This window comes from Lolium perenne, unplaced genomic scaffold (assembly GCF_019359855.2).
Source record: "Lolium perenne isolate Kyuss_39 unplaced genomic scaffold, Kyuss_2.0 unplaced42, whole genome shotgun sequence".
Lineage (NCBI taxonomy): Eukaryota > Viridiplantae > Streptophyta > Magnoliopsida > Poales > Poaceae > Lolium > Lolium perenne.
Window position 1 is genome coordinate 172557 of NW_027249000.1, and position 27889 is coordinate 200445.

The window sequence follows — 27889 nt, forward strand, 5'->3', positions numbered from 1 at the left end:
TTCCAATTCCGACCCCATCCCGTGGCCCATAAGCAACTGGAAAGTAAGAACTGCACCAATCAAGCGGCTGCGACGTTTCAGTACCTCTATAGGTTCGGAGGGATCGACAAGGAAGGCTTCAGCCATCTCGTCGAGAGTCTTGTCCAACTTCGCCTTAGGGAAGATCATCGAGTATAACTTCGACAGTGCTCCCTTGGACTTCTGCAGTAATCTGAGGATCTGGACATTTGACTCATCAGCCAGTGACAAGGCGTCGGCCGTAGAATCCTCCCGAAGCTGATGGCGTCGGCTGACAGTTAAATCGGCGGCCTCTGAAAAAGAGAGTATTAGTAATCAACGGAGAAAGCATCAAGAAAGGGATAGAGCACCGTAAGGATTTCTACCCAATAAATCCTTGATAGAATCACGGAGGACACCCTCCTTCTCATCAATCACAGCCGCCGCTGCACGCCTGGCATCTTGGTCATCCTTCATTTGACGCTTCAGTCGACTTAGTTCTTCCTTCAACAAGGCATTTTCACTTTTGGCATCGGCAGCAAGCCTGTTGGCTTCGACCACCTGATCAGCCGAAGATTTGACGGCCTTCCGAAGTTGGGAGTTTTCGGCTTCGAGGCGGGTAAATTGTTTTGCAAAGTCCGCTACAGCATCGACTGTGGCGTAAATTGGCTGCAGCCAGGAAAAAGTCAAGAGGAGTCAGGTGATGGAAATTCAGCAAAGCTTGACAGATTAAAATACTTACGTGATCACGGCCAGCCGGCGGGGTGGGAGCATCATCGGAAGGAATAACTCTCGACACCGGGACCTTCTCTACACCCGTTCGGGATGGAGGTGTCGACTTGGCAGGAGAAGGGTTCAATTCCTTAGCCGATGCTACTCTTTCAGAAGCTAGTTTAGCCCTCTTTGCGAGAGGAACATCGTCATCGTCATCGGCAGAGCTGTTCAAGTATGGCGAGCAGTTAGTATACACGGTGACAAGAAATAAAAGTAACAAAGAGTATAAATGCTCACAGGTCCAGATCATCTTCGTCCACGAAGAAACTTGTTGAACCCTTCTTAGCAGGAGGAGGCGAAGCAGCTTCGTCGGCATCATTATCTCCTCCCGAAGAACTTGATTCAGCCGAAGCGATAAGATCATCATGTACCTGCTTGCGACGTTTGCTCCTGAAGAAGGCGTCATCTTCAGCAGTTTCCTCCTCTTGGACATCGCTGTCCTCAAGGGCATGCTGAGCATCCTCGGTTCCCTCGGAGTCGTCATCGTCGTCTTCTAATACCACTCCGCTCTCGGGTGAGGGAGGATAACATCGGGCGACAGCGAGAGCCTGCGAAAGGTTAAAAAACACATAAGGCGCAAGCAGAAAAAAGAATTAATGACAGTAAACGAAGAATGACAAGGTTACCTCGGACGGAAGGTGCTTCAAATCATAAGGAGGGCGTGCCGACGTCAAGACAATAGTGTCCCTGGTGCTGAGGCATGTTAGCCGACGAACTTCGTTCTGAAGCTCCTCTGCCGACAGATCGGCAGAATTAACTCTCGACTTGTCGTTCTTACCGGTAAAAAGCCACAGCTGATGAGGGCGGGACATCAGCGGCTGCACTCGATGTTGTAGGAAAACTGAAACTACTTCAGTACCGCACATCGTCATGCCTCCTGAATTCTTCAAAATGACAATTTGCTTGAAAAGCTCGTCGGCTGTTGCCTTTTCTTCGGGAGAAAGGGCGTTGTTCCAAGATTTCTTCTTGTGAGCCACCAAGTCATCGTCAAAAGGGGGGAGGTTTGACCGCCGCCCAGGAACAGCGGGGTCTCGCAGGTAGAACCACTTGTTGCGCTAGCCTTGGACGGATTCCTTCATCGGGTAGTCGAAATAATCGACCTCCTTCCTGACGACGAAACCAACGCCACCAACAACAGGGGGGCCATTGCTGTCATTGTGACGTTTCACATAGAAGATCTTCCGCCAAAGGCCCCAGTGAGGCTCAATGCCGAGGAAAGCCTCGCAGACGGTAATAAATATGGAAAGATGAAGGATGGAATTTGGGGTCAGCTGCCAGAGCTGAATCCCATAGAAGAAAAGGAGGGAGCGAAGAAACTCGTGTGCCGGAAGAGAGAGACCACGAAACAGGAAAGCAGCAAACATAATGGTGAAACCCTTCGGAGGTTTTGGGCGAGTAACTGGACCTGGGAGACGAATGTCTTCCTCAGATGCGGAGATGAAGCCGAGGGCACGAAGCTTGTTGATGTCGCGGCTGGAAATGGCGGAGGCGCTCCAATCGCGGCTGACTTTGACCGCCTCCGAGGTGCTGCCACTCTTCTTCTTGCCCATGGTGAACGGAGCTCCTGTTGAAGAGGCGGAGGAACAAGGGGGCTTGAGGAAGAAGATGAGCAGTAAGCGAGGTAAAAGATAAAAAAGAGGAGAGATTCCCTATTTATCCCGTAAGAATTTGTGCCCAATCGTGGCCATAACTCCCCAAAGAGTCGTGGGAAGTGGGGCAGATCTGGCTGTACACGTGGCGCCTGAATAAGGAGTAAAACCGGCGGCCCATTATTCCCACGTCGTGCGAAAATCGAGGAGGCGCCTCAATCGCCACGCATGCATTGATCAAGCCCTAAAAACTGCCTGCGCAGAACTAGGGTGGGCCCGTCAGGTCAAGTCTTGTCAATCAGGTCACAAACGACACACGTCAACAATGACGTCATAAAGAAAAATTTGAAAGCATTCGAAGGAAACATGAAAAGTTATCGGTTGAAGGACTTGAGTCTACGCTCGGATTGCAAGCATCCGTACCTAGACTCGGGGGCTACTCCCATCGGGAGCGCTGACGCGCACCCGATAAATGAGGACTCGACAGAATGAGCAGTCAAAGGATAAAGTTTTGAGCCAGCACTGGGTTGCAAAACGCTCGCACTCAGATACTCGGGGCCTGTTACTCCCATCGGGAGTTCGTGATGCACACCCGATAGAAATTTTTTGCACTCCAGGATCATGCCCGGGGACTTGATTCTGTGTAGGGTAACGGTGTTTTGCCATCGGTAGTTAACTAAACAACAGTTGGGCACGTTACTCATTATCCTTTGCGTAAAAATGTATCAGATGATTTATGAAGACCTCGGCAGAGGAAAGTATTCGAGTGGTACAACTTGAGTCTACGCACGGATTGCAAGCATCCGTACCTAGACTCGGGGGCTACTCCCATCGGGAGCGCTGACGCGCACCCGATAAGAAGAAGATGAAGCACAATTAAGATGAGCAAGAACAGTGAAGGAGAAGAATATCAGAAGAAAACATGCATCAGTCTCTACCCGAATTATTTTCGGCTAGACACTCGGGGGCTACTGACGTGGGCATTACCCTTCGGGTAACCAGTATTGCCCTATCTAATATTGACAAGTTGGAGGCCCATGAAGCTACCAGAAGGCGAGATGGGCCACTAGGTCGGTGCGTCAGAAGATTCCTTGGCGGACAAGATCAGGAAACGGTCAAACAAGGAAAGATTAGATCTAAACTACTGTAAACCTAATCGTCCTCGGGTAGGACCCTTGAGACCTGGCCTCCTATATAAAGGCCAGGAGAGGGCCTGCCGAGAGAGACAATCAATCTTAGCAGCAATAGCCAGCAGAAGCTTAGAACTAGGTTACCCTAGCTACTAGCATCTCGACGAGATCACAGCCGAACTATTCGGCACCCCATTGTAACTTGTTTTCATCATAATCAAAGAACAGACAGGCAGGACGTAAGGGTTTTACCTCATCGAGGGCCCCGAACCTGGGTAAATCGCTCTCCCCGCTTGTCTGTGTACCAATGTCTCGTGTCAGCTTGCAGGATTCCATCAACCCTAAGCCCCTATCGGAGGGCATTGCCGAGGAGCACCCTCGACAAACTCAAAGTATCAATTTCTGCAGCCGAACACAGAGCAAAAGTGCCCAAATAGAAGACATCGCTTCAACATTCTGGCTATCAGTTTAAACACACTTACAGTTCTCAAAGCAAAAACCAACAGCTAACTTCTACAAAGCTGAGAGCACAAAAAGAAATACTTTGCTTGTGAAACAACAATCTTAAGATAATAATTACAAGACTAGAATACAATCAATTAGGTGCATAATTCCAATAGCATTCTCATGACCTTGCCTCATACTTCCCCATTAGGTGCATGTGAACTGTGAAGCATCACGCCACCTACGCCAAGCAAAGCACCAGGCTGAACCCAGCGCAGGGGGTCTTTTAAATACCAGCAATGCCAAAGGCAACGGCATCGACAAACAAACCACTAAAACATGTCCCTCATTTCTATGAACCTTACCCCTTGTATCTCTCTATGAACTTATTTCTCTTAACTCCTTTCTCTTCTGCTACATGTATCCAAATATTGCCGTGAATCATGGATTTCAGACTGAGTCCATATAGGAAATAGCTGGGGCATGACAATCATACATCAGACAAACTCATACCGAACAAAAAACTAAAACCTAACTTGTTCGAACTGTGAGCACACAACAAATGAAAATCTGTTCCAGAATGTCAGAAGAACATACCCTGAAATCAAATAAACCATAGTATAATCAATACAAGCTTATGTACCAAACTGAGGACCAAAATTACAGAGGGAGCTCACACAACAGAAGAATGAGGACTAAATCCAAAATATAAGAACAAATATCCCTAAACAAACAACAGACCTCCCCAACTACAGCCGCAGAGTTCTTCAACTACAGCCAAAAATACGAGCTACTGATGCCTCAGAAAACGTGGCACTATCTTCGCAGATCGAGTGCCGACAGCACCGCCGACGACACCGCACGAAATCAAACCTCGGTCAGACGAGCTAGATAGAAACTGAAATCGTAGCACACTGAAATAGAAGAAGAAGGCGGGGGAGTACCAGTCTCGCAAGCAGCCGACATCCCGTCCACGCTCGTGAATCGCCGTCCTCCGCAACTCGAGCGGGCTCGCGATCCACACCGCTCCCTGACGCCGCCAGCGCCGGCTGACAAGGTATTAACTTATCAATGCCTACGAGTTGTAGACTAGGGTTTAGTTGGAAGTAGAGGGCAAGTAGATCTCGAAGGTTTCAGCCGAAAAGTACTCGACGATTACGAAACTAGGGTTTGAGAAACAATGATTCGATGATCTCTGCGTCCCTCGACTCCCCCTTATATAGGAGGCGGAGCCGAGGGATTCGTGCTGTACAAGTTACAAAGTCCGGGAAGGTTTCTAACTCATCCCGTAAGATTACAAATAAGACTTTCTATTACAACTCTAGCTTTCCTTAATAATATCTTGGGCTTCCGAATCTTCTTATTCTTCGGGTAATGGGCCTTCAGTAAACCCCGGGTACTATCTTCGGCAGGCCCATTTGGGATGCCTATGTCAGTAGCCCCCCGAGATTTTGCTTGAATCGTAGGGTCAAGGAAAATCTCTACTGTTTATTTTTATTCGACAGCTTCGACTTTTTCTATATTTCTTCTCATAAACATCTATATTGTACAGGGATGATGGTAGTTGGGGCTAGTTCATCTGACGGATCAGGTACTAGTTAACTGCTCTAGTGGCAATCCGCAAAAACCTACTTCAAGATCACGTCCCTGGACATGACCTCGGGATACTGGTGTAAACTTCGACAGGTGCCGCTTAAGGTCTTACCATTCTGTCGAGTCCCAGTAAAATTTATCGGGTACCTAACGCATCCGTTAGGATTTTTCTTCGTATCTGTTGATACGGATAAAAGTAGCAGAGCGCAGTCTTTGGCGATGCCACGCCCAGCAGAACGGATCTGGGGTCTTACCTTCGCAAATTTGCGGCATTCAGAAATTGATCGCAACTTCGGCGTTCTGAGAATATATTGTCGAGTGCTTTTTTGGCTGTTGGAATGGCACATTTTATCGAGTCAAAAATGACTTATATTGCCCTCCCGATGGGAGTGTATGTAGAGTTAATTATAACTCGAAATATACTTTTTTTGCTCTTCTATCTTTCTTTTTCTCTTTCTTTCTTTCTTTTTTATAATTTCATCGGGCACGCGAGCAGCGTTCCCGATGGGAGTAGCCCCCGAGGCTATGAACAAATATTTGTATTTGGTCATAGGCTCACGCCTTTTCTATCTTGTCATTCTGGATCTTTTCCTTTTTTCCAAAGTAGCCCCCGAGCATTTGATCAAAAACTTGTATTTGATCAAAGGCTCAGCATTATTTTTCCGTGTCGCCTTTTATGAAGCTGTTCAGTCGAATTTTTTCTTCTGCCAAGGTGACGTTATTGCTGACGATAGCCACGATTGCTAGTCAGAAATTTGCGACAAGTCTTTTCTCGCTGCCATGCGGGCCCAATTGATCCACTATCTTGACACGTCGTGCAAGTGGGGGACACACGTCCTCCGCTTTTTCTGGCGCACGCACCGTAACTTCCCCAACGTTGAGTTACTTTTTTACCCTTGTTGCCACGTGGCTATCATATGTCACACATTTTCCTTATCCAACGGTTCGTCATTTCACCGCACCCCTATATAAGATCGTCTTCTTCCTCCTTGAGCACTTCCGCTCGCGCCGTCCTCCTTCTCTCATCTGCAAATTTCCTCCTGCGATCCACAACCTCTTAAGCTCCTAGCCTCCAAACTGCAAACCCTGCGCCATTGTTGATGCCACCGCGTCGATTGACAAGGCACAGCACGCCGGAATCCTCCATGGCCGCCGTTGATCTTGGGGCGGCAGAGTGGGAAAGATCGAAAATTTCCACTCAAGACATCAACATGCTGAAGAAGCTGGGGATCAGCAAGAAACCCAAGGCATTGTGCTTCCCCAGTGAGGAGAGCTACCCAACCCCTCCAATGGGGTACCGGGTAAGTTTTATCGATCACCTCATCCGCGGTCTGTCCGCCCCCATTCATCCTTTTCTCCGTGGACTGCTTTTTATCTACGGTCTGCAACTCCACCACCTCACGCCAAACTCCATTCTTCACATCTCCATTTTCATCACTCTTTGCGAGGCCTTCCTTGGCGTCCAGCCTAACTGGGCGCTATGGAAGCGCATTTTCTTCTGCCGCCGTAATGGCTCGCCCAATGTCGCCTATAATATAGGCGGCGTTGTAATTTCTGTTCGGCCCACTGTTGACTACTTCGACGTCAAGCTTCCTGACTCAGTTCAAGGATGGCGCAAGAAGTGGTTGTACATTCAGGAGGAGAACCATGGATGTGCAGAGGACAACATCCCTCCTTTTGATGGCGCCGAGAAAATCTTTCGCCGCCGCTCCTGGGACGCGGAGGCCACCGAAGAAGAAAGGGCGTCCACAGAAACCTTGATGGCTCGTATCCACGACTTGCAAAATACTCGCGGCAAAGAGTTATCGGGTGTCCAAATCACTGCGTACTTTCTTAGGACTAGAGTGCAGCCGCTTCAGGCTCGCAAATATCCTCTCTGGAAATATGCCGGCGACAAGGACGTAGATCGGCTGTCGGTGAATTTGGAGGTCAAGGATTTAGAAAGACTTGTCCGAAAAATTTCATCTCTCAGCAAAAAAGATGCTGTCCCTTTTTCTTGCCGTGTGACACCATTCAGCGCCGCCAATCCACTTCCCAAGGTAATCTTTGTCTATTGTCTTGTTGTTGTTTTGCTATCTTTTTTGTAACTTCTTTTCTGACATCTCTCCCTGTTTTATTTTGCACAGAATCATCCAGACCTTGTCTCGCTTCCTCCTCTTCCTGAAGGTGGAGAAGTCGAAGAAAGGGCCATTTTCACTGATGACAATCAAGAAGCTCCGTCTTTTGTGAATGAACCCGTGGATTCTCGAAAATCTGCGGGATCTTCCGAAGGCATTGCGTCGGCACTATCTCCTCCTCCCGCTGTTTCTCCAAAAGGCAAAAGGAAGAGGAATGACGTCAAAGATTCCGGCACTTCCAAAGCCGAAGAAGTTGATCCTTCACGTCAGAAGGCAACTTATGATCCATATCTCGCATCCCTCGTCAGCTCGTAAGTCACCTTGATTTCCCCTTATTTCTTTAGTCGAAGTTTTTTGTCTCATCTTGCTTTTTATGTTGTCGATCTTTAATCGCAGTGATGATGAGGAAGAAGTACCAACTCGTGACGTGGCTCCTCGGACGAGCGCGTCACATACTTTACTTGTTTCGGAGACGCCAATTGGAGGAGAAGAATCCTCGCCTCCTCAACAAAACGTCGTCACCACCACTCCTCCTTCAAGCCCCCTTGCTCCTTTACCAAAAAGGACAAGGGTTGAAACGATCATCGAGCCTGCCCCTCAATTGGGTAGCTCTTCTCATTCGCTCTTAGATGATGTAAGTTTTTGACTTTCCTGCTAGTATCTATATTTCCTCTGTTTACTTATTTTTGTGCCTTCATATTTTTCTCGTACCGATATTTTCTTTCTCTGTTCTTCTTTGACAGCCCATGATCAAAGAGCTTGTTCGCATTGGATCCCAATTCATTGGGTACCGTGAATATGCCAGCAGGACTGAAGGTAACAACTTTTTTGCTGTCATTGTTTCTAATCTTCTTGCTCCTATTTTTGTCGTAATTTTGACTGTTCTTTTCTATTTTGGCAGAGAAACTTGCAGAGGCCAACAGGCTTGCCGACACTCTTGCTCAGAAATTGGAGCAAAGTGAAACGGCTCGCAGGAAAGCCAAACTTGATGCTAGCCAAGCAAAAGTAGAGGCTGATGAGGCCAAAGCAAAAGCTGTTAGTGTCGAAGAACTGCAGAAGAAACTTGATGATGCTGAAGCTGCTTTAAACGAGCACAAAGCCGCACAGGACACCCGTGAAAAGGGAATTCTCAAGCGCTTGAACACACAAAATCGTCGCTTCCTCGGTAACTTTGTTGATCCCTTCTATTTTTCTTAAGACTTGCTTTCTTTTGTTTTTACTTGCTGTCAACTAACATATAATTTCTATGGCAGGTCAAACAAGCCAAGATTTTGACCTTGAGAATCCCACCAATGATCCTCTGCTTGACGCACTGTCTTATCTGGAGTTTCATGGCCAAGAAATTCGCAAAGGCGTGGTGAATGCTGACGCAGGATTGTCGAAGTTGTTCCCCTACTTCTTCCCGAAGAAAGAGGAGCCTAAGACTTTCCTTGCCCTTGCCAAGGACTTCAATCCACCAGAGGATCTTGGACTGAAGATGCGCCAGGAGAACATGAAGGTTGCTGTTGAGAACACTATTGCCTTGGTTGCTGACAGTCAACAAACTGTTGACTGGCTGAAGGTAGGCGACACCGAGCAGATAGAACAATCAAAATGGAGGTCGTTGATCAAGGCATCCAAGCCCAACACGAAGAAAATCCTGGCCTATCTCGGGATCAAGCCATCTTCAACTCCTAGCTCATCAAGGCCGGAGGTCTAGTTGAATGCCTTTGCTTTTTCTTTCCTTTGCTTTCTCTATTTCTTTTGCTGTTGTCGCCATTTTAGCCTTGGCAACAATTACCCTGTTAGTCCCTTTGGAGAATTTCTTTTGTAATGTCCGTGTAAACTTTCTAGAAATCAATGAAATTCCTCTTGGTACTATCATTGATCCTGGGACTTTCTTTTCCAGTTAATATTTGATAATTATTCGACCAACCCTTGCTCTGCCGATGCTTCACCTGCGTCTTCCTTCTCGAAGAAAATACTAGTCGATGATAATCCCCTCGAAGGTTCTTCAAGCAAACATTTGTCGGAAGATTTGCAAGAACTTCGACAACAACTTCAATCCATGAAGAAACAAACTCTGGCAATGATGGAACAATCTCGGAAAGCGTCCGAACAAGAAAAACTTGCTCTCCAACAAGCCAAAAAGGCTATGGCTGCCAAGGATACTGCTGTATTGGAAGCAAAGGGAGCCACTACCCGAGAAAATAGCATGCTCGAGCTAATGTTGGAAGCTAGCACAGATATGTTAGGTATGTTTTTCCAACCTCACAATGCCTCCTCTTTATTTTGCTGTGCCCTCCTTCAAATTTCTTGCCTTGTCGCTTAATAGGCTCGGTTCTTGATGCTTCCGCCGAAGATCGAAGAGTAAACGAGAGAACGAATCTTCTTGTCAATCTTTCCCTTAACCATGGCTGTTTATTCTGGGCCACCCCTGAACGAACCCAACAAATTGTCAGGTTCCAAGATCGTGCTTGCCAAGTGCGCGAATTTCTCAATTTTTGCACGACAACATTAACCCTTATTTACAAGACTTTGTTTCCTCGAAATGAGGTTCCCAAAACTCTTCCTGAATTGCTGGAGATATTCAGAGATGCTCCCCGCATTCATAATTTTGTGCGAGCTCAATTGACTGCTGGAGCAAGGTTCGCCATGATTATGATAAATATTTGTCATCCAAAATTAGACCTGACGAAGATTGTTGCTGATTGCCTGGCCAAGAAATCGCGGCGAAAAAATGATATTGACACAATCAATGAGATGGTAACTCCTGTGGCCGAGTCGATGATACATGAGCTTCTTCGGATGGACTCAGAATTCTTCGTCAAGGGGTCCTATGCTGAACATAAAACAACCAGAGGCTTGTCCATAGATAGTATTTTAGGCTTTGACTGATTTGTACCATATTGCAAAACCTTGTGTCTCTATCTTTTTTGATTTCTTTTTTATTTCCGAAGAAATTTGTTGTATATTGCAAAGTGCTCTATATTGTTGGAGCCCCCGAGCCTTCTGGCTAGAGTTTGTACTGTTTTTTCCATCTCGAAGATTTTTCCTTCTGTTGTAATAAGACATCCTTGTTTTTTCATTGATGAATTGCAAGCCCTCGAGTATCTTAGTGTCGAAGTTCTATATTTTTGTTGCGAGGTTCTTGGACCAAAGCAATAAGATTTTTGACGTGTACACTATATTTATAATTGTTAGCTTCCGATTTTTATATTTGGCGAGGTATTAGTGTACCAAGGCGAAATATTTCGGTAAGTCTAGTTTGTCTATATTGTACGTATTTTGAGACTTGAAGGCGTTGAGCCCCCGAGCGTGTCGAAGAATAAGAAGTATATCTCCACTATCTTTATTATATTGCAGCACCGCGAGCCCGCCTCATTAAAAACCTTTCCGGCCCCACTCGGTGCCCCGAAAAGGAAAAGAGTGCGTCTGAAAACTCGCGGGCGTTTCAGTACATTGTATTTTTACAGAGAAGGACTATATTTCAGCTCTAGGCGTAGAACCGCCTGAGCTGCGCCACGTTCCAGGGGTTTTTCTCGGGAACCCCTGTCTTCTTGTCCTTGATCCTGTACGCTCCTCCGTCGATGACTTCCGTGACGATGTAAGGTCCCAACCATGGTGACTCGAGCTTCTCTGTACTTTGCTGGTTGAGCCGTAGGACCAAATCACCGACCTGGAAAGATCTCGGCCGCAATCGTCGACTGTGGTAGTTCTTCAGGTCTTGCTGGTACTTGGTAACTCGTGACAGTACTTCATCTCGAGCTTCATCGAGTGCATCCATATCATCCTCCCGAACTTTTCGTGATGTTTCTTCGTCATACTCTGTTACTCTTGGAGAATCGTGCTCTATTTCAATTGGTAGTACGGCTTCAGCTCCGTGGACGAGGAAGAACGGGGTTTCTTGTGTCGCCGTGTTTGGTGTTGTTCGGATGCTCCACAAAACACTTGGCAATTCTTCTGGCCAGGTGTGTCGAGCCTTTTCAAGCGGTCCTAGCAGACGTTTTTTAATGCCATTGCAGATGATACCATTGGCTTTCTCGACTTGACCATTAGTTTGGGGATGTGCAACTGACGCGAAGTGCAATTTGATGCCTACTTCTGCACAGTACGCCTTGAACTCCTTCGACGTAAAGTTGCTGCCATTATCTGTGACGATGTTGTGAGGTACTCCAAATCGAAAAACGATGCCCTTCACGAACTTTATTGCTGATGCTGCATCTGGTGAATTTATTGGCTTCGCTTCTACCCACTTGGTGAATTTGTCGACAGCAACCAACAGGTACTCGTATCCTCCTGGCGAAGCTTTGTGCAACTTGCCTACCATGTCGAGTCCCCACTGGGCAAAGGGCCACGACAATGGTATTGGCATTAGTTCTGCCGCCGGAGAGTGCGGTTTTGCGGCAAATCTCTGGCACGCGTCGCAAGTTCGTACTATCTCTTTTGCGTCCTCGATTGCTGTCAACCAGTAGAATCCTGCCCGAAAAACCTTGGCTGCAATAGCTCGACTATTTGCGTGGTGACCACATATTCCTTCATGCACATCCTTTAGGATTATTCTTCCTTCTTCGGGTGTGACACACCTTTGCAAGACACCTGAAATACTTCGCTTATATAACTCCCCTTTGACCACTGTGAAAGCTTTGGATCGTCGAATAACTCGCCTTGCTGCAACTGGATCGTCGGGTATTTCCTTCCTGAGGATATACGATATGTACGCTTGCATCCAAGGGACTTCTATCATCATCACAAGTTCTTGGTCCTCTTCGTCCTCCACGGTTTCTTTGAAAGACGCCGAAGTTTTTTCTTCTTTTGCTTTTTTCTGCATCTTCTTCGGCTTCGTTGATCTCTCCGCTATTTCTTCCCAAAATACGCCTGGCGGGATTGGAAGGCACTGTGACCCGATGTTTGCGAGGACGTCGGCTTCATCATTGCTCAGTCTACTGATATGATTTACCTCGCATCCATCAAACAGCTTCTCAAGCTCATTGTACACCTCCTTGTATGCTATCATGCTATCATTGACTGCATCACATTGGTTCATAACTTGCTGAGCCACCAATTGTGAGTCGCCAAAGATTTTTAGTCGAGTTGCACCGCAAGCTTTCGCCATCTTCATCCCGTGTATAAGGGCTTCATATTCTGCTTCATTGTTGGATGCGTTTGGGAACGTCATCCGTAGGACATATTTTAACTTGTCGCCTTCAGGTGATATGAGTATCACTCCTGCGCCAGCTCCTTCTACTCTCTTGGATCCGTCAAAGTTCATTGTCCAAGTTCTCGACAAATCTGGGGGTCCCGTGTTTTGCAGCTCCATCCATTCTGCGATGAAATCTGGCAAAACTTGCGACTTGATTGCCTTTCTTTTTTCATACGTGATGTCCCGAGGGGAAAGTTCTATTCCCCAAAGGGAGACATGCCCTGTAGCTTCTGGATTGTTCAGTATATTTGAGAGAGGTGCTTCATTGACTACTATTATCGGGTGTGCCAAAAAATAGTGGCGCAACTTTCTTGCTGTTGTAATCACTCCATATGCTAGTTTCTGGTACTGCGGGTACCGCTGTTTGGAAGGCGATAAAACTTCAGTAATGAAATATACCGGCCTTTGCACTCCATGGAGTTTTCCTTCTTCTTCTCTTTCGACAACTAGCACCGTGCTAACCACTTGGGGTGTGGCTGCGATGTACAACAGGAGAGGTTCCGTTTCCTTCGGCGCCACCAGGACTGGTGGTGTCGAGATTGTGCGTTTCAGATCCTCGAAAGCTCTATTGGCTTCTTCGTTCCACTGGAATTTCTCCCCTTGCTTTATCAAGGCGTAGAACGGTAGTGCTTTTTCTCCCAGCCTGGCGACGAATCTACTCAAAGCTGCGACTCGCCCAGTTAATTGCTGTATTTCTTTTAACTTGGTTGGCTTCCTCATCGTTACGATGGCTTGTATTTTGTCAGGATTTGCTTCAATCCCTCTTGCTGAAACTAGGAACCCAAGAAGTTCTCCTGCTGGGACGCCAAAAGAGCATTTCGTCGGGTTTAGCTTGAGGCAGAATTTGTCGAGGTTATCAAAAGTTTCCTTGAGATCTTCGATCAGCGTCGTCCCCTTTTTTGACGTTATGACTACATCATCAATGTATACTTGCACATTTTTTCCAATCTGTGTTGCCAAACACTTCTGCATCATCCTCTGATACGTTGCTCCCGCATTTTTCAAACCAAAAGGCATTGTTTTGTAGCAAAACACTCCGTAAGGTGTGATGAACGCTGTTTTTACTTCGTCTTCTTCTTTTAATCTAATCTGGTTATAACCAGAATACGCGTCCAGGAAGGAAAGACGTTCGCATCCTGCCGTGGAGTCGATAATTTGGTCGATCCTTGGGAGGGGAAAGTGATCCTTTGGACAATGTTTATTGAGACACGTAAAATCGACGCACATGCGAAGGACTTTAGTGTTTTTCTTCGGCACCAACACTGGATTTGCTACCCATGTGGCCTCTGTATGCAGCTCTTTGATAAAACCAGCTTCTCTTAGTCGATCAATTTCTGACAGCATAGCTTTGCGGTTTGGTTCCGAAAAACGTCGCAAAGGTTGTTTGATTGGTCTCGCTAGTGGATCCAAGTTTAGGTGGTGCTCGGCAAGTTCCCTGGGTACTCCTGGCATGTCAGCTGGACACCATGCGAAGATTTTCCAATTCTCACGGAGGAACTTGACGAGAGCGCTTTCCTATGCGAGGTCCATGTCTTTTGCGATGGATGTCGTCTTTTTTGGATCTGTCGGGTGAATCTGCACCTCCTTAGAATTTTTCTCAGTGTTGAAAGTTGATTCTTTATTTGGCCTTCCAACGTCTGGCAGCACGTCGTAGTCAGTCATGAGCCTTGATGCCAAATACTCAGCTTGCATCCCGAAAGTTTCTGACAGTCGATGAAAATCCTTGTCACATTTATCGGCTAGGGCGAAGCTTCCTTTGATTGTGATTGGTCCCTTGGGTCCGGGCATCCTCCACAATAGGTACGTGTAATGTGGTACCGCCATAAATCTAGCATATGCTGGTCGTACCAACAGAGCGTGGTATTGTGACGGGAAATCTACGACTTCAAACTCCAATTTCTCGATTCTGTAATTTTCTCGGGTCCCAAACTGAACGTCGAGATTAATGTTCCCCAACGGATAGCTTGGCTTCTCTGGTGTGATGCCGTGGAATCTCGTGTCTATTGGTTTCAAGTTTGCTAGGGATATATTCATCTTCCTTAATGTATCTGCGTACATAAGGTTCAGGCTGCTGCCACCATCTATAAACACGCGAGACACGTCAAATCCTGCGATGACCGCTGGTAGTATGAGTGCTGACTGCCCTGGTCGAGGAACTTGCTGCGGATGATCTGCTATAGTGAAGCCAATGTCTTGCCCTGACCAATTAAGGTACTCAACTGTTGGTGGGGGCATTTTCTCTGCCATGAACACCTGTCGCGAGATTACTTTCTGAGTTCTATTGGATGGCCTTCCCTTCTGAATCATCGAGACCGCTCCATTAGAGTTGGGATCAACGTAAGGTGGTGGTGCAGGCGCCGCCGCTATTCTTAGCTGATGTCGATTGTCATCTATTATCGCGGGAGGAGGTGGTAGGTGAACCTCACTTCTGGGTTCTCGAGGATTTCTTTGCGCTGCCTGAGCATTAGCATGCCCTGCATATCTCAGCATTGCCTGGAAATTTCGACAATCCTTCTGCAGATGTCCCGACTGTCTTTTTCCGTTGCTGTCGAGGAAAAAGTGCATCTGACACGGCCCGTTCATCATTTCTTCGGGAGACACAAAAGGCCTCTGGAACCTTGGCCCGCTATTTTGCCTATTGTGTTGAGATTCATCTCTATTGTCACCTCGTTGCTCATTACTTCTCTGGTAATCATCTCTGTTGTTTCCTCCTGCACTTGCTCGGAAACCAGCCGAGATTTGACCTGGAGCATCATAACTCGAGTACTGCCGAGGAAATCGTCGCCTTGGTTGATAATTTCGACCGCGGTCCTCCTCTGGCGACCTATGCCGTTTGTTGTGGACAACATCTTCTCCATCTGCCCATCTGTTTGCTATTTCCATTAATGCAGATACTGTCTTTGGATTGGTTCTTCCCAAATCTTCGACAAAATCTCCACGCCTGATCCCTGCGACAAATGCATCTATTGCCCTCTCGTCTGATATATTTTCTGCCGAGTTTTTGATGATGTTCCACCTTTGGATATATTTTCTCATTGGCTCGTCTGGCTTCTGTCGACACGCTCGTAACTCCTCTAGAGACGCGGGTTTCTTGCAGGTGGATCGGAAATTCTTGACGAATATGTCCTCAAAGCTATCCCAGCTGTCGATAGACCCTGGAGGAAGCTTTTTGATCCAAGATTGTGCGGCTCTGTTGCGGTCAAAAACCCACCGGCGGGCAGCGACTGGCAACACCGTAGAGCCGGGAACAACTAGGGCTGCGGCTGGCCCCAGTCCCTCAGAGCGACGGCCCGCAAAGCCTTCTGGTCACACGTCCGATGCTGTCGCAAGGGCGTGCCACCTGACCTATACCTGGTCAGGAAGGTGTTGGATGATGCCTCGCTTAGTTTCCTGCATGGCATACACGTAAACGTTAAATACGAGCCTCGATCGGCTCTCAGGTTATCCTGTGAATCGGCTCAAAGAGCCGATCTACCCATGATTCGTACGAGGTGTACGAATATATGGTGGTCCTGCTTGATCAAGATAAAGCTAAAGCGATCTCCGACGATTTAGGGTTTTCACCGCATAATCGGATCATCCTATTCACGATTGGGCCTCGCGCTCGCGTACGGTGATCGTAAGCCGATCCTAGACAGGGTCTAAAAACCAACACGAGGTTGATCCCCGGAACATCCTGTCTAGGGCTAGCAAACTACACCCTACACGCCGCTGGATCCTCCAACCCTTTGTAAGGCCTAACTATTGCGGATGTTAAACTAATCCTTGAAGAACAAGGAGCAACCATAACGGATCGGATCTACTAAACGATGATCAAGCGGGGTGCCGCCCCTACACCTAAGATAGGTGTAAGGGCGGCTAGATGTATAAGGGTTGCACTACGACAACATATGATACGAAGAACAATGCTAACCCTAACACATCTAAGATAACTACGTTGCTCGCCATCAAAAAGGCTTCAGCACGAGCAACGCATGAACAACGTAATAAGCTTGTGCTGCCTAGATCGCAAGATGCGATCTAGGCAGCATGGTGCTTACCAGGAGAAACCCTCAAGACGAAGGAGTTGGCGATGCGCCGAGATTTGTTTGTGTTGAACGTTGGTTGTTGTTTATTCCATAAACCCTAGATACATATTTATAGTCCAAGGGACTTTCTAATTCAGGCGTGCACCTAACCATGCACGGGTAAAATTCTAACTTCTAAATTAAGATACGATCTACTATAATACAGATATATGGGCAATTCAGCCCAACTTCTTCGTGTCAGGCCGCTTCAGAGATCCTCCACACGTTTAACCTTCAAGCCCATCTCACCTACGGCCCATCTCCTGATTTAGCCAAAATCTGGTGATAACACATGCCCCCCTGGTTTTGGTAATGATAATTTCAAAACCACTCTGTTTTTTCTCCGAGGGGTCATGTCGTGGCCGAGCAGAACCGTCGCAGTATTTTTCATCATAACTTGCCTTCCCAACTTCTCTGCACGATTTGACAGTTTTTTGGCACCACCTCCTCGAAAACTGTTCGAACATTAAATCCCCACTTCTTTTATTTAACCGCACCGAACAGTTCTCCTCCTCATCCTCTCCGCATTAGCACTCCAAAAGCCCTTCCGCGCACCATGTCTTCTTCTTCCTCCACCTCATCGGGACTTTCCCTCGAGTCCTCTTCCTCCCACGAGCCGACGCCAGAACGGGACCCACGAGAGGTCCATGCGGCCAACACCCGCCGCGCCATAGAGGCCGGGGAGGAGCCCGGCCATGACTTCTCCATCTGGTCCGAGGATGACAAGTCCTCGACGGACGGGGAGAGCGACCTCCGCTTCCTCGCCGACAGGGAATCGGAGGAGGAGAGCGATGACGATCGCTTCTCCTGGGATGACTTCACCTCCTCCGAGGAGGTGAACGAGGAGGAGGAGGAGGAGGAGGAGGAGGAGGACGACAGCCCCTCCGACGAGCCGCCGGCCAAGCGCCACTGCCCCTGGCCGGGGAATCTCAGTGACTACGACAGCGACGACGACGACGACGAGGAGGATGAGGACAACGAAGGTCCTGCCGGCGGCCGCTACAGCAGCGACGACGAGCCCGCCGGGAGCAGCGCCGACAGCGGCGATGAAGGTGACGACGAGGGCAGCGACGGCCCGTAGATAGGACCCTTAGCATAGGATCAGTAGTAGTAGGCGGGGCAATGTATCCCCTTAGTACTCCCTTTTGAGAGCAACCAGCTCTTCTATGTAAGAAATCTCGTTTATCAATGAAGAAATTCCCCAATTTGATTTTGCCGATTTCCTTTATGCTAATTTAGCCGATTTCCCTTCATACTGATCCCGCCAATCGTCACTTAGCCAATGCTCAATGAGCCGATGACAATGCATCGGTCTCTTCTGATCTATTCTTCATCTCCTTGACGTCGGAGTGATCGTGAACTTGATCAAGGCTCAAAAGCTGATGTTAACATATCAATCCTTCACGATCTATCTTTCACCCTTTTCGACCGATGACTTTGAGCCCTGGTGGACAACGAGGCAGACCAACGCCTTCAAGAGAGCCCCAAAACCGCTGCTGAAACGACTTGATGCTGAAGCCGACACCTCTGAACATTCAGATATTCAGTGATACTCTTCAAACCTGCCCGATCTCCTTGAAAAAGGTCATGATGGAGGGCCATCCGATGAAATCTCAATCGGCTCCTTAAGAACAGAACATCTACGCAGTCAGTTGCCCCCCGAGCCTCCATCAAGGCGAGAACAGCAGTGGGCTAACCAAACGTGTCACCATCGGTCCCCAAGTCATGATGCAGAGCCAGCCGATTTCAACAAAATCGGCTCCCTATAGCAAAGGGTCTTTTAGGACAAGCTGCCCCCCGAGCCTCAGTCAAGGCGAGAACGGTAATGAATCAGCCAAATGTGCCGCCATTGGCCTCACATCATAACGCAGAGCCAGCCGATTTCAACAAAACCGGCTCCCCAGAGCAGAGAACCTTCAGGGTGAGCTGCCCCCCGAGCTTCTTCTGTCTACTCCTTGCGCCTTGCTGGCCAGATCGGCTCCTTTCCTTCGGTGGATCTGATGCAACCCACCCTTAATCTGATCTGCACATCCATGCTGCTTTTGGCATTGTTCTTGAAGAGAGGATCTGAGCCATTAAACCACTCCATTGAGGAGTTCTTCCATTAGAGTCTCTCTTCGTGGCCCACTTTCTGCTCCATTGACCCTCTGATTATAACAGTTATACCTCTTGAGTCGATGGCCATGCATCGGCTGTGCTTAAAAAAATTTTGAATTTTTTACGGCCGATTTATGTATCGGCCCCATACTTCAATACCCATCATCAAAGGATATCTTAGGCTGCTGGGCACTTGTAAGACGCTTTCCTCGTGTTTTATCCACCTGGATGCCCCCCGAGCCGATTCTTTCAAGGGATTTGATGGTATCGGCTCTGTCGGATCAAATGTTGAACCCAGGCAGGATGGATGGTGAGGATAATTTTGGCCGATTGCTGGAATCGGCCTTCACGTTGCTTGTTCGATGAAGGTTTTGTAATGTCCCTCCATAAATTTTTGGGGCCGATCACAAGGATCAGCCTCGCCACGTTTGCTCGTTGATTTGCTCCAGCTACATGGTTAGGCCAGTGGATACGACCAGCCTAACTTCATCCTCTGTCATGTCGATGCGCTCGCCGTCGTCCACCTTGAGTGCATCGTTTAATCCTCGAGCAGTAAACTCTGTTGGGAGGATGAGCACCATGTTTGTGCCAGCCGATGTCTCATCATCGGCTTTCCTTTGTCTGGGACGCCACTCTTTTCTTTGTGGCCGACCTTCTTCGTCCAGGGTTCGCTGAATTTTGGCGGCCAGATCAGGCCGTGCCTTCCTCAACGTGTGCAGGTATAACCTTTCAGCTTCTTCCAACCCACGCAGACGCTGAACCCTTCGCTTCTGGGAACGGCTGAGCCCATCAGGGCGACATCTTGGCCGATGATACTTGTCTTCTTCATCATCGACCTCTAGTTCCTCGAGATCTTCCACCCGAGCGGACTCAGCATGCTTGTTCCGAGGCGGGAGAGGCCCTAGACGCTTGAACACAGACACGTTAGCTGCATCCTTCTTCCTTTGTTTACATTCTGGGCAATTGCCGATTGTAGGCAATCGGCTCATTCCTGAATCCCAGCAGTGTCTGAAGAAGGGGCAGTCCCAGTGCCTATCCACGTCGTCTTGCTCCCTCGACTTTTCCTTGGCGTTGCGCTCATATCGCTCCTCGTCGTGATCATGCCGACGACGTCTCCTGTCGTCCCTAGCCAGACGATCCTTTTCATCATCGTGGTTGTACCGTCGGCATTGGTCATACTGACTCACATACTTGTTGAGGAGGTGATCAGAGAGAGGTCGCTGATATCTTATGTTCTTCACTTCTCCCTCTGTGACGTAGCGCTTGCCGTCGTGGCGGAGCCGATCGCGTGGAGCGGCTTCCTCTGTGTCCTTACTATGAGAGCAGCTGCCCTCATCTCCGTCCTTACCAGAGTGGTGCCCAGGTCCCACCATGTTAATATTGCACGAGAAATCTGGCTAGCACCCTCCATGGTAAGTATACTCCACCATGTTAATGGCGGGGAAGGGATGCGTGTCGACCTTCATGGCGTACTGGTTGAAAATTAACCGCCCTTTTTCTATCGCCATTTGGATCTGCTGCCGCCACACCCTGCAGTCATTAGTGGTGTGGGTGAACGTGTTATGCCACTTGCAGTATGGCTTTCCGTTCAGTTCCTGCACCGTAGGGATCTTGTGGCCTTCGGGTACCTTTATATGCTTCTCCGTGAGTAAGAGATCGAAAATCTGCTCAGTTTTGGTCACGTCGAAGTCGAACCCTTTTGGAGGGCCGTGTGGCTTAACCCATTTGCAGGACACGGGGCCTGCCGCTCGAGTCCATTCAGCCACTGCTACCTCTCGATCTCCCGCAGCACCTTCATCCTCGTCGTGATCCACCAGGGCCACTGCACGCTTGAATTTGTCCTGGTAAACATCTGGGTGGCGCTGTTCATATGCTGACAGCTTCTGCACCATGTGCGCCAATGAAGGGTAGTCTGCTTGGGAGGCCACGTCCTTGATCGATGATGAGAGACCCACCACCGCCAACTCGACTGCTTCTTTTTCACTTACGTGAACCGAATAGCATCGGTTCCTCACGGTCCTGAAGCGCTGGATGTATTCCGACACTGTTTCCCCGCGCCTCTGTCGTACTTGTGCTAGATCGGCAATGCCAGCCTCGGAAGCCTCTGAGTGATACTGCTCATGGAACTGATCTTCCAACTGCTTCCAAGTCCGGATGGAGTTCGGTGGCAGCGATGTGTACCATCCGAAAGCCGATCCTGTGAGGGACTGTGCGAAGAACCTCACACGCAGCTCGTCTGATGCTGAGATCGTGCCCAGCTGTGCTAAATATCGGCTCACATGCTCGATGGAGCTGGAACCATCTGATCCACTAAACTTCGTGAAGTCCGGGAGCCGATATTTGGGTGGTAGCGGGATCAATTCGTACTCGTTGGGGTACGGCTTGGTATAGCCGAACGTCTTCCTTTTCGGCATCATGCCGAACTGATCTTTCAGAATCGTACAAATCTGACCCGCGGTGATGGCTGCAGGTGTCGAACCCTGAAGATTCGCCGAGGTGGCATACTTAGCCAGCCATGCTTGCTTTTCCGGTTCTGAGCCAACTGCAGGAGCTGGGCTCTGGAGGTTCGTCGGAGTGGCGTACTTAGCTAGCCACGTTTGCTTCTCAAGATCTGCTCCCGACGTTCCTCCTGCTGTTCCAGAGGCCCCTGCTGTCGCAGCTTGGTTCGAGAGTGCCCAGGTACTGCCGTCTGGTACGTATGCGCACGCGTATCCGTGCGGGATCTCCTTGGGCGCCTCAGGTAGGAATTGGTAGTCACTAGGATCACCACCAATCTTGTAGACGACGTATGCCGATGAGTTCGGCACTTCTGGTGCTGCCAACGCGAACGGCAGCGGTGGATGGGACTGGAGTGGCATCTCTCCTTTGTAAGTCCCCAGAGCTGGTCCCGACGGAGAATACCGGTGGCTCATGATTTCCTGGATCACGCGCAGAGCGACACACTCCAAAGTGTTCACCAGGCTCTCAGAGTGACGGTGCAGCGAATGAGCCACCATGTAGTTGATCTCCTGATGCAGCGACCTGGTGCGTTCTTCTGACGGGGCGGATAGGTCCACTCCATCGAGTGCACCTTCAGGTGAGAACCCCTTCCACCTGACGCCATGGGAGCGGGTTCTGTGGAAAGAGCCGATGAGTTCGGCTTCGAGGACTGCCTTGATCTTGTCATGCTTCTTCTTGAGCTCGTCAGTCAGATCCTCGTACTTGACCGGAGTGCTTTCCGCCATCTCGGATGTAGATGGCGATGCGGTGGATGTCGAAGATTGTCCCACCGGGCGTGCCAGAATGTGTTGCGGTCAGAAACCCACCGGCGGGCAGCGACTGGCAACACCGTAGAGCCGGGAACAACTAGGGCTGCGGCTGGCCCCAGTCCCTCAGAGCGATGGCCCGCAAAGCCTTCTGGTCACACGTCCGATGCTGTCGCAAGGGCGTGCCACCTGACCTATACCTGGTCAGGAAGGTGTTGGATGATGCCTCGCTTAGTTTCCTGCATGGCATACACGTAAACGTTAAATACGAGCCTCGATCGACTCTCAGGTTATCCTGTGAATCGGCTCAAAGAGCCGATCTACCCATGATTCGTACGAGGTGTACGAATATATGGTGGTCCTGCTTGATCAAGATAAAGCTAAAGCGATCTACGACGATTTAGGGTTTTCACCGCATAATCGGATCATCCTACTCACGATTAGGCCTCGCGCTCGCGTACGGTGATCGTAAGCCGATCCTAGACAGGGCCTAAAAACCAACACGAGGTTGATCCCCGGAACATCCTGTCTAGGGCTAGCAAACTACACCCTACACGCCGCTGGATCCTCCAACCCTTTGTAAGGCCTAACTATTGCGGATGTTAAACTAATCCTTGAAGAACAAGGAGCAACCGTAACGGATCGGATCTACTAAACGATGATCAAGCGGGGTGCCGCCCCTACACCTAAGATAGGTGTAAGGGCGGCTAGATGTATAAGGGTTGCACTACGACAGCATATGATACGAAGAACAATGCTAACCCTAACACATCTAAGATAACTACGTTGCTCGCCATCAAAAAGGCTTCAGCACGAGCAACGCATGAACAACGTAATAAGCTTGTGCTGCCTAGGTCGCAAGATGCAATCTAGGCAGCATGGTGCTTACCAGGAGAAACCCTCGAGACGAAGGAGTTGGCGATGCGCCGAGATTTGTTTGTGTTGAACGTTGGTTGTTGTTTATTCCATAAACCCTAGATACATATTTATAGTCCAAGGGACTTTCTAATTCAGGCGTGCACCTAACCGTGCACGGGTAAAATTCTAACTTCTACATTAAGATACGATCTACTATAATACAGATATATGGGCAATTCAGCCCAACTTCTTCGTGTCAGGCCGCTTCAGAGATCCTCCACACGTTTAACCTTCAAGCCCATCTCACCTACGGCCCATCTCCTGATTTAGCCAAAATCTGGTGATAACAGGCTCCACTTAAATGCACTTGGATGCTTTGCATGGCTGTTGCCCTGGTCCCTCCAGTTAATTTCACCGTCTCGAGGTAATCAACTAGCCAATCCTCTGGATCTTGCAGGCCGTCGAACTTCTTGAAATTATCAGGCAACTTAAATCCCGAAGGGACTAGAGTTTTTCGTACTCTCCTTGTGAAGCACGGCAAACCGCACATATCCTCGTCGTTTAATTCTAGGGAATACCGATGTTCCCTTCTGCTTTGCCGTGCTCTGTCTACCCTTGCTTGTGCTGCCGTGTCTCTTGCTCCACTTGTTCCTTCGACATTTGCTGCTGCTGCTGCCGTAGGTCGCGGACTATTTTGCCTTGCTGCTCCTTCTGGCGGTGTTGATGCAAACGCCGTTCCCATGGCTTCAGCTCCTGCCACTGCCATGTTGTACAATGCCTCCCTTGGATCTCCTGGAGGTGGCCTAGATGCAAGGATAAAGGCTTGTGTCGCCATATACCCAGCTTCTGGTGTCTTGGGGATAATATTCCCTCTTGTGTCTATCGACATAAAAGACATGTCGAGATTTTGAACCAGGTACTCTCTTTCTCCTTCAGGTATGTGTTGCAATCTTGACCTTGCTCTGTTCCGAGCTTCTCTATGGCTATCTCCCGAGGTTCCAGATTGTCGACTTAACTCCGCCCTTCGCCTGCTTGACGCGGAGGCTGCCTCCTTTCTTCTATTTAAAGCTTATATCTGTTTTTGCAATTCCCTTGCAGCTCGTGCGAGCCTATATTGATATGCTTGCAACTCTGCTGGCGTGGCTGTTGTAGCCATTGGTTCTGAGCCGTCCATAGCTCTTGCGGCTCTATCCCATGCTGCCTGCGGAAGCTGAACTCTATCGCGAGGTTCAGGGCCGACGTATTTACTGCCTAGACCTTGTCGTAGATTAGAGGGATCAACGTATGGATTTTCCAATTCGTCGAAAGCCTCAGATGTTTCCTCCTGGTCACGGCTTGGCTCTCCGATAACATAAATCTGATGATGCTTTGTATTCAGATCTATGTTGGGTTTGGTGACACCATCATTTAGACTGGTGAAGACCTTGCCCATTGTGGTAGATTTGTCGATGAATCTGTAGCTGTTGACACTGCTTGAGCCATCGCTTATATAGGAGTCCGCAGATGACTCAAACGACATGTCGCTGAAGATCTTGGCGAGTTTTTCTCTTGCCCTAGTGCTGATGAAGCGTGACGACGAAGTTTCTTCCTCTCCTGATTCGGTTGACGATGTATAACTTGAAAAATCGGAATCGACCGCCGACGATCCCGACGAAATCGGAATTTCGACACGATACGATCCTTCTTTTTCGACGCGAAAGTGAAACCTTCCGAACGTCACCTCCATAGGCTCCTCCAGATGTGCATATGCATCCAAACGGGAGGGTGGGTGAGGAACAAAATCGACAAGACCAGTTGCGATCTGTTTACCTCGATCCATTGCGTTGTTTGCGGTTGATGAAGTCGACGATCTTGAACGTGCCATCGAGATCGGATCCTTGACGCCTCTAATTCCCACAGACGGCGCCAATTGACAAGGTATTAACTTATCAATGCCTACGAGTTGTAGACTAGGGTTTAGTTGGAAGTAGAGGGCAAGTAGATCTCGAAGGTTTCAGCCGAAAAGTACTCGACGATTACGAAACTAGGGTTTGAGAAACAATGATTCGATGATCTCTGCGTCCCTCGACTCCCCCTTATATAGGAGGCGGAGCCGAGGGATTCGTGCTGTACAAGTTACAAAGTCCGGGAAGGTTTCTAACTCATCCCGTAAGATTACAAATAAGACTTTCTATTACAACTCTAACTTTCCTTAATAATATCTTGGGCTTCCGAATCTTCTTATTCTTCGGGTAATGGGCCTTCAGTAAACCCCGGGTACTATCTTCGGCAGGCCCATTTGGAATGCCTATGTCACCGGCTCCGGGCGAACTCTCTCTTCATAGGCGGTGGCGTCAGCCCCCGAAGCGCTGCTCCGCCCGTCACTGGCTGCACCGTCTGCGGGGTAGCTACTGACCTCTCCGCCATGGATCCTCTGCTTGCTCGTCTCCCATCCGGAGAGAGAGCAAGAAGGAACAGAAATGAAAATAAAAAATTACCCCAGTAAAGTTATGCTGACTGAGCCCACACGAGCCCAAAAGATAAATGGGAGGAAGCTGAGACGTGCGGAGATTGGTGACAGAGATAGACATCCGACGCTCCAAAATGTGGCTATTCCCCAATTGCAAAACAGCTAGCTGTTCTTTAGGAAAAGTGTACTTACCACAATTCCTACTACATATATAGTATACCTTTGTTCAAAAATAAGTGTTTCACTTTTTATCTAAATGGAAATCTATCTACACGCATTTTAGTTGTAGATAGATCTGTATCTAAAAAAAAGTTGATACACACATATTTTTTGATCGGAGGGAGTACATATAAACATGATTGCATGTCGCCACAGTGGCATCTTGTAATCAGAGGTGAGGAGAGGTAGAGTTGTGTGGGAATTCTCTTTTTTTTTTTCTCTCTGAGATGGGCGTCCGGGAGTTGGAAATGAAACGGGACTGTTCTAGAAAGGCAAGGAAAGAGCGCCACGCCCCTTTGACCACATTGTAAGAAGTATTGGAGATTGCACGCCACCAATAGGGCCGGCTGCTCATGTATATATAGGCGGACACATGTACAATTACAGGTACAATCCAGACAAAACACGGGGATCTATACCTAGTACAATATGTTACTCAACACCGACCCCCCCTCCCCCCCCCCGCAGTCGAAGGGTCGGCATCGACACATAGACTGGAGCGAAACTCAGGAAAAGTCGTGGATGGCAGTCCCTTCGTCATGATATCGGCAAACTGCTGAGACGTCGGTACATGAAGAACTCGAACGCGACCAAGGGCAACTTGCTCACGAACAAAGTGGATGTCCAACTCGATGTGCTTGGTGCGCCGATGATGAACGGGGTTGGCGGAGAGGTAGACAGCCGACACGTTGTCGCAGAAGACCACCGTAGCCTTGTCAACGGGACAAGAGAGTTCGGACAGAAGCTGACGAAGCCATGTGCACTCAGCCACAGCGTTAGCCACGGCGCGGTACTCGGCCTCAGCACTGGAGCGAGACACGGTGGGCTGCCTCTTGGAGGACCAAGAGACGAGCGACGAGCCGAGGTAGACGCAGTATCCGCTGGTGGAGCGTCGCGTGTCCGGGCAGCCCGCCCAGTCCGCGTCCGAGTAGGCAACGAGGTCGGTCGACGTCGAGGGCGAAGCATGCAGCGACAAGCCATAGCCCATGGTGCCACAAACGTAGCGGAGAATCCGCTTCACCGCGACCCAATGAGCATCCCGAGGGGCATGCATATGCAAGCACACCTGCTGCACAGCGTACTGGAGCTCTGGACGTGTCAACGTCAGGTACTGGAGGGCACCGACGATGGAGCGGTAGAACGGTGCGTCGGAGGCCAGCGACCCATCACTGGCTGAGAGCTTGGCCTTCGTGTCGATAGGAGTCGGGGCAGGGTTGCAGTTAAGCATCCCTGCACGCTCGAGGAGCTCGTGGGCATACTTCCGCTGATGAAGGAAGAACCCGTCCGCACGCCGGACAACCTCGATGCCGAGGAAGTAGTGGAGCGGTCCGAGATCCTTCAACGCGAACTCAGCGCGAAGACTATCGGTGAGCTGTCGAAGAAGACCAGCGGTGGAGGCCGTCAAGATGATGTCGTCGACGTAGAGCAGCAGGTAGGCCATGTCGTTGCAGGTCCGGTAGACAAACAGTGACGCATCGGAACGCGTGGAGCGGAAACCAAGCTAATGCAGGAAGCCGGCGATGCGCTGGTACCAGGCGCGGGGCGCCTACTTCAGTCCATACAAGGACCGAGAGAGCAAACACACGTCATCAGGGCGCTCGGCGTCGACGAAGCCAATGGGCTGCTGGCAGTACACCTGCTCCGACAGATGGCCATGAAGGAAGGCGTTGGAGACGTCCATCTGATGCACCGGCCATGCGCGAGAGGCGGCAAGGGCAACACCGTGCGGATCGTGCCCGGTTTCACAACCGGGGCGAACGTATCCGTGAAGTAGACACCGGCGCGTTGCCGAAAACCGCGCACGACCCAGCGCGCCTTGTAGCGCTCGAGAGTACCATCGGAGCCAAGCTTGTGCTTGAAGACCCATTTGGCGGTGATGACATTGGCGCGAGGAGGCCGGGGAACCAGCTCCCATGTCCGGTTACGCTGCAACGCATCGTACTCCTCCTGCATGGCGGCGCGCCAGTGCGGGTCACGCAACGCGGCGCGAGCCGAGGTGGGCACCGGTGATAGGGTGGAGGTGGACGCATCAGCAGGTGCCAGGCCGGTCGAGGGGCCGGTTGGACCGGCCTGGTGGCCGGGTGGGCCGGCCCGTGGTCCGGTTTGACCGGGCGGCCGACCGGGCGAG

The 27889-nt window shown here is 49.4% G+C and overlaps 1 protein-coding gene across 1 annotated transcript; it reads right to left on the reverse strand.

Annotated features, from left to right (window-relative positions):
* Window positions 1-348: 348 nt before the first annotated feature.
* On the reverse strand, window positions 349-27202 carry LOC127321597 (uncharacterized mitochondrial protein AtMg00810-like). The gene is made up of 2 exons (XM_071824828.1): window positions 26420-27202; window positions 349-558 (listed from the first exon to the last, which is right to left on the reverse strand). Exons 1-2 carry the CDS (start codon window positions 27200-27202, stop codon window positions 349-351), a joined length of 993 nt encoding a protein of 330 aa, XP_071680929.1.
* Between the last annotated feature and the right edge of the window lie 687 nt (window positions 27203-27889).

Coding starts and splice junctions, on each gene's coding strand:
- LOC127321597 (XM_071824828.1), bottom strand. CDS start 27,202: ATGGCCTACCTGCTGCTCTACGTCGACGACATCATCTTGACGGCCTCC. Junction 559..26,419: donor TCTACCTCTCCGCCAACCCC/GTTCATCATCGG, acceptor TCGGCTGATCAG/GTGGTCGAAGCCAACAGGCT.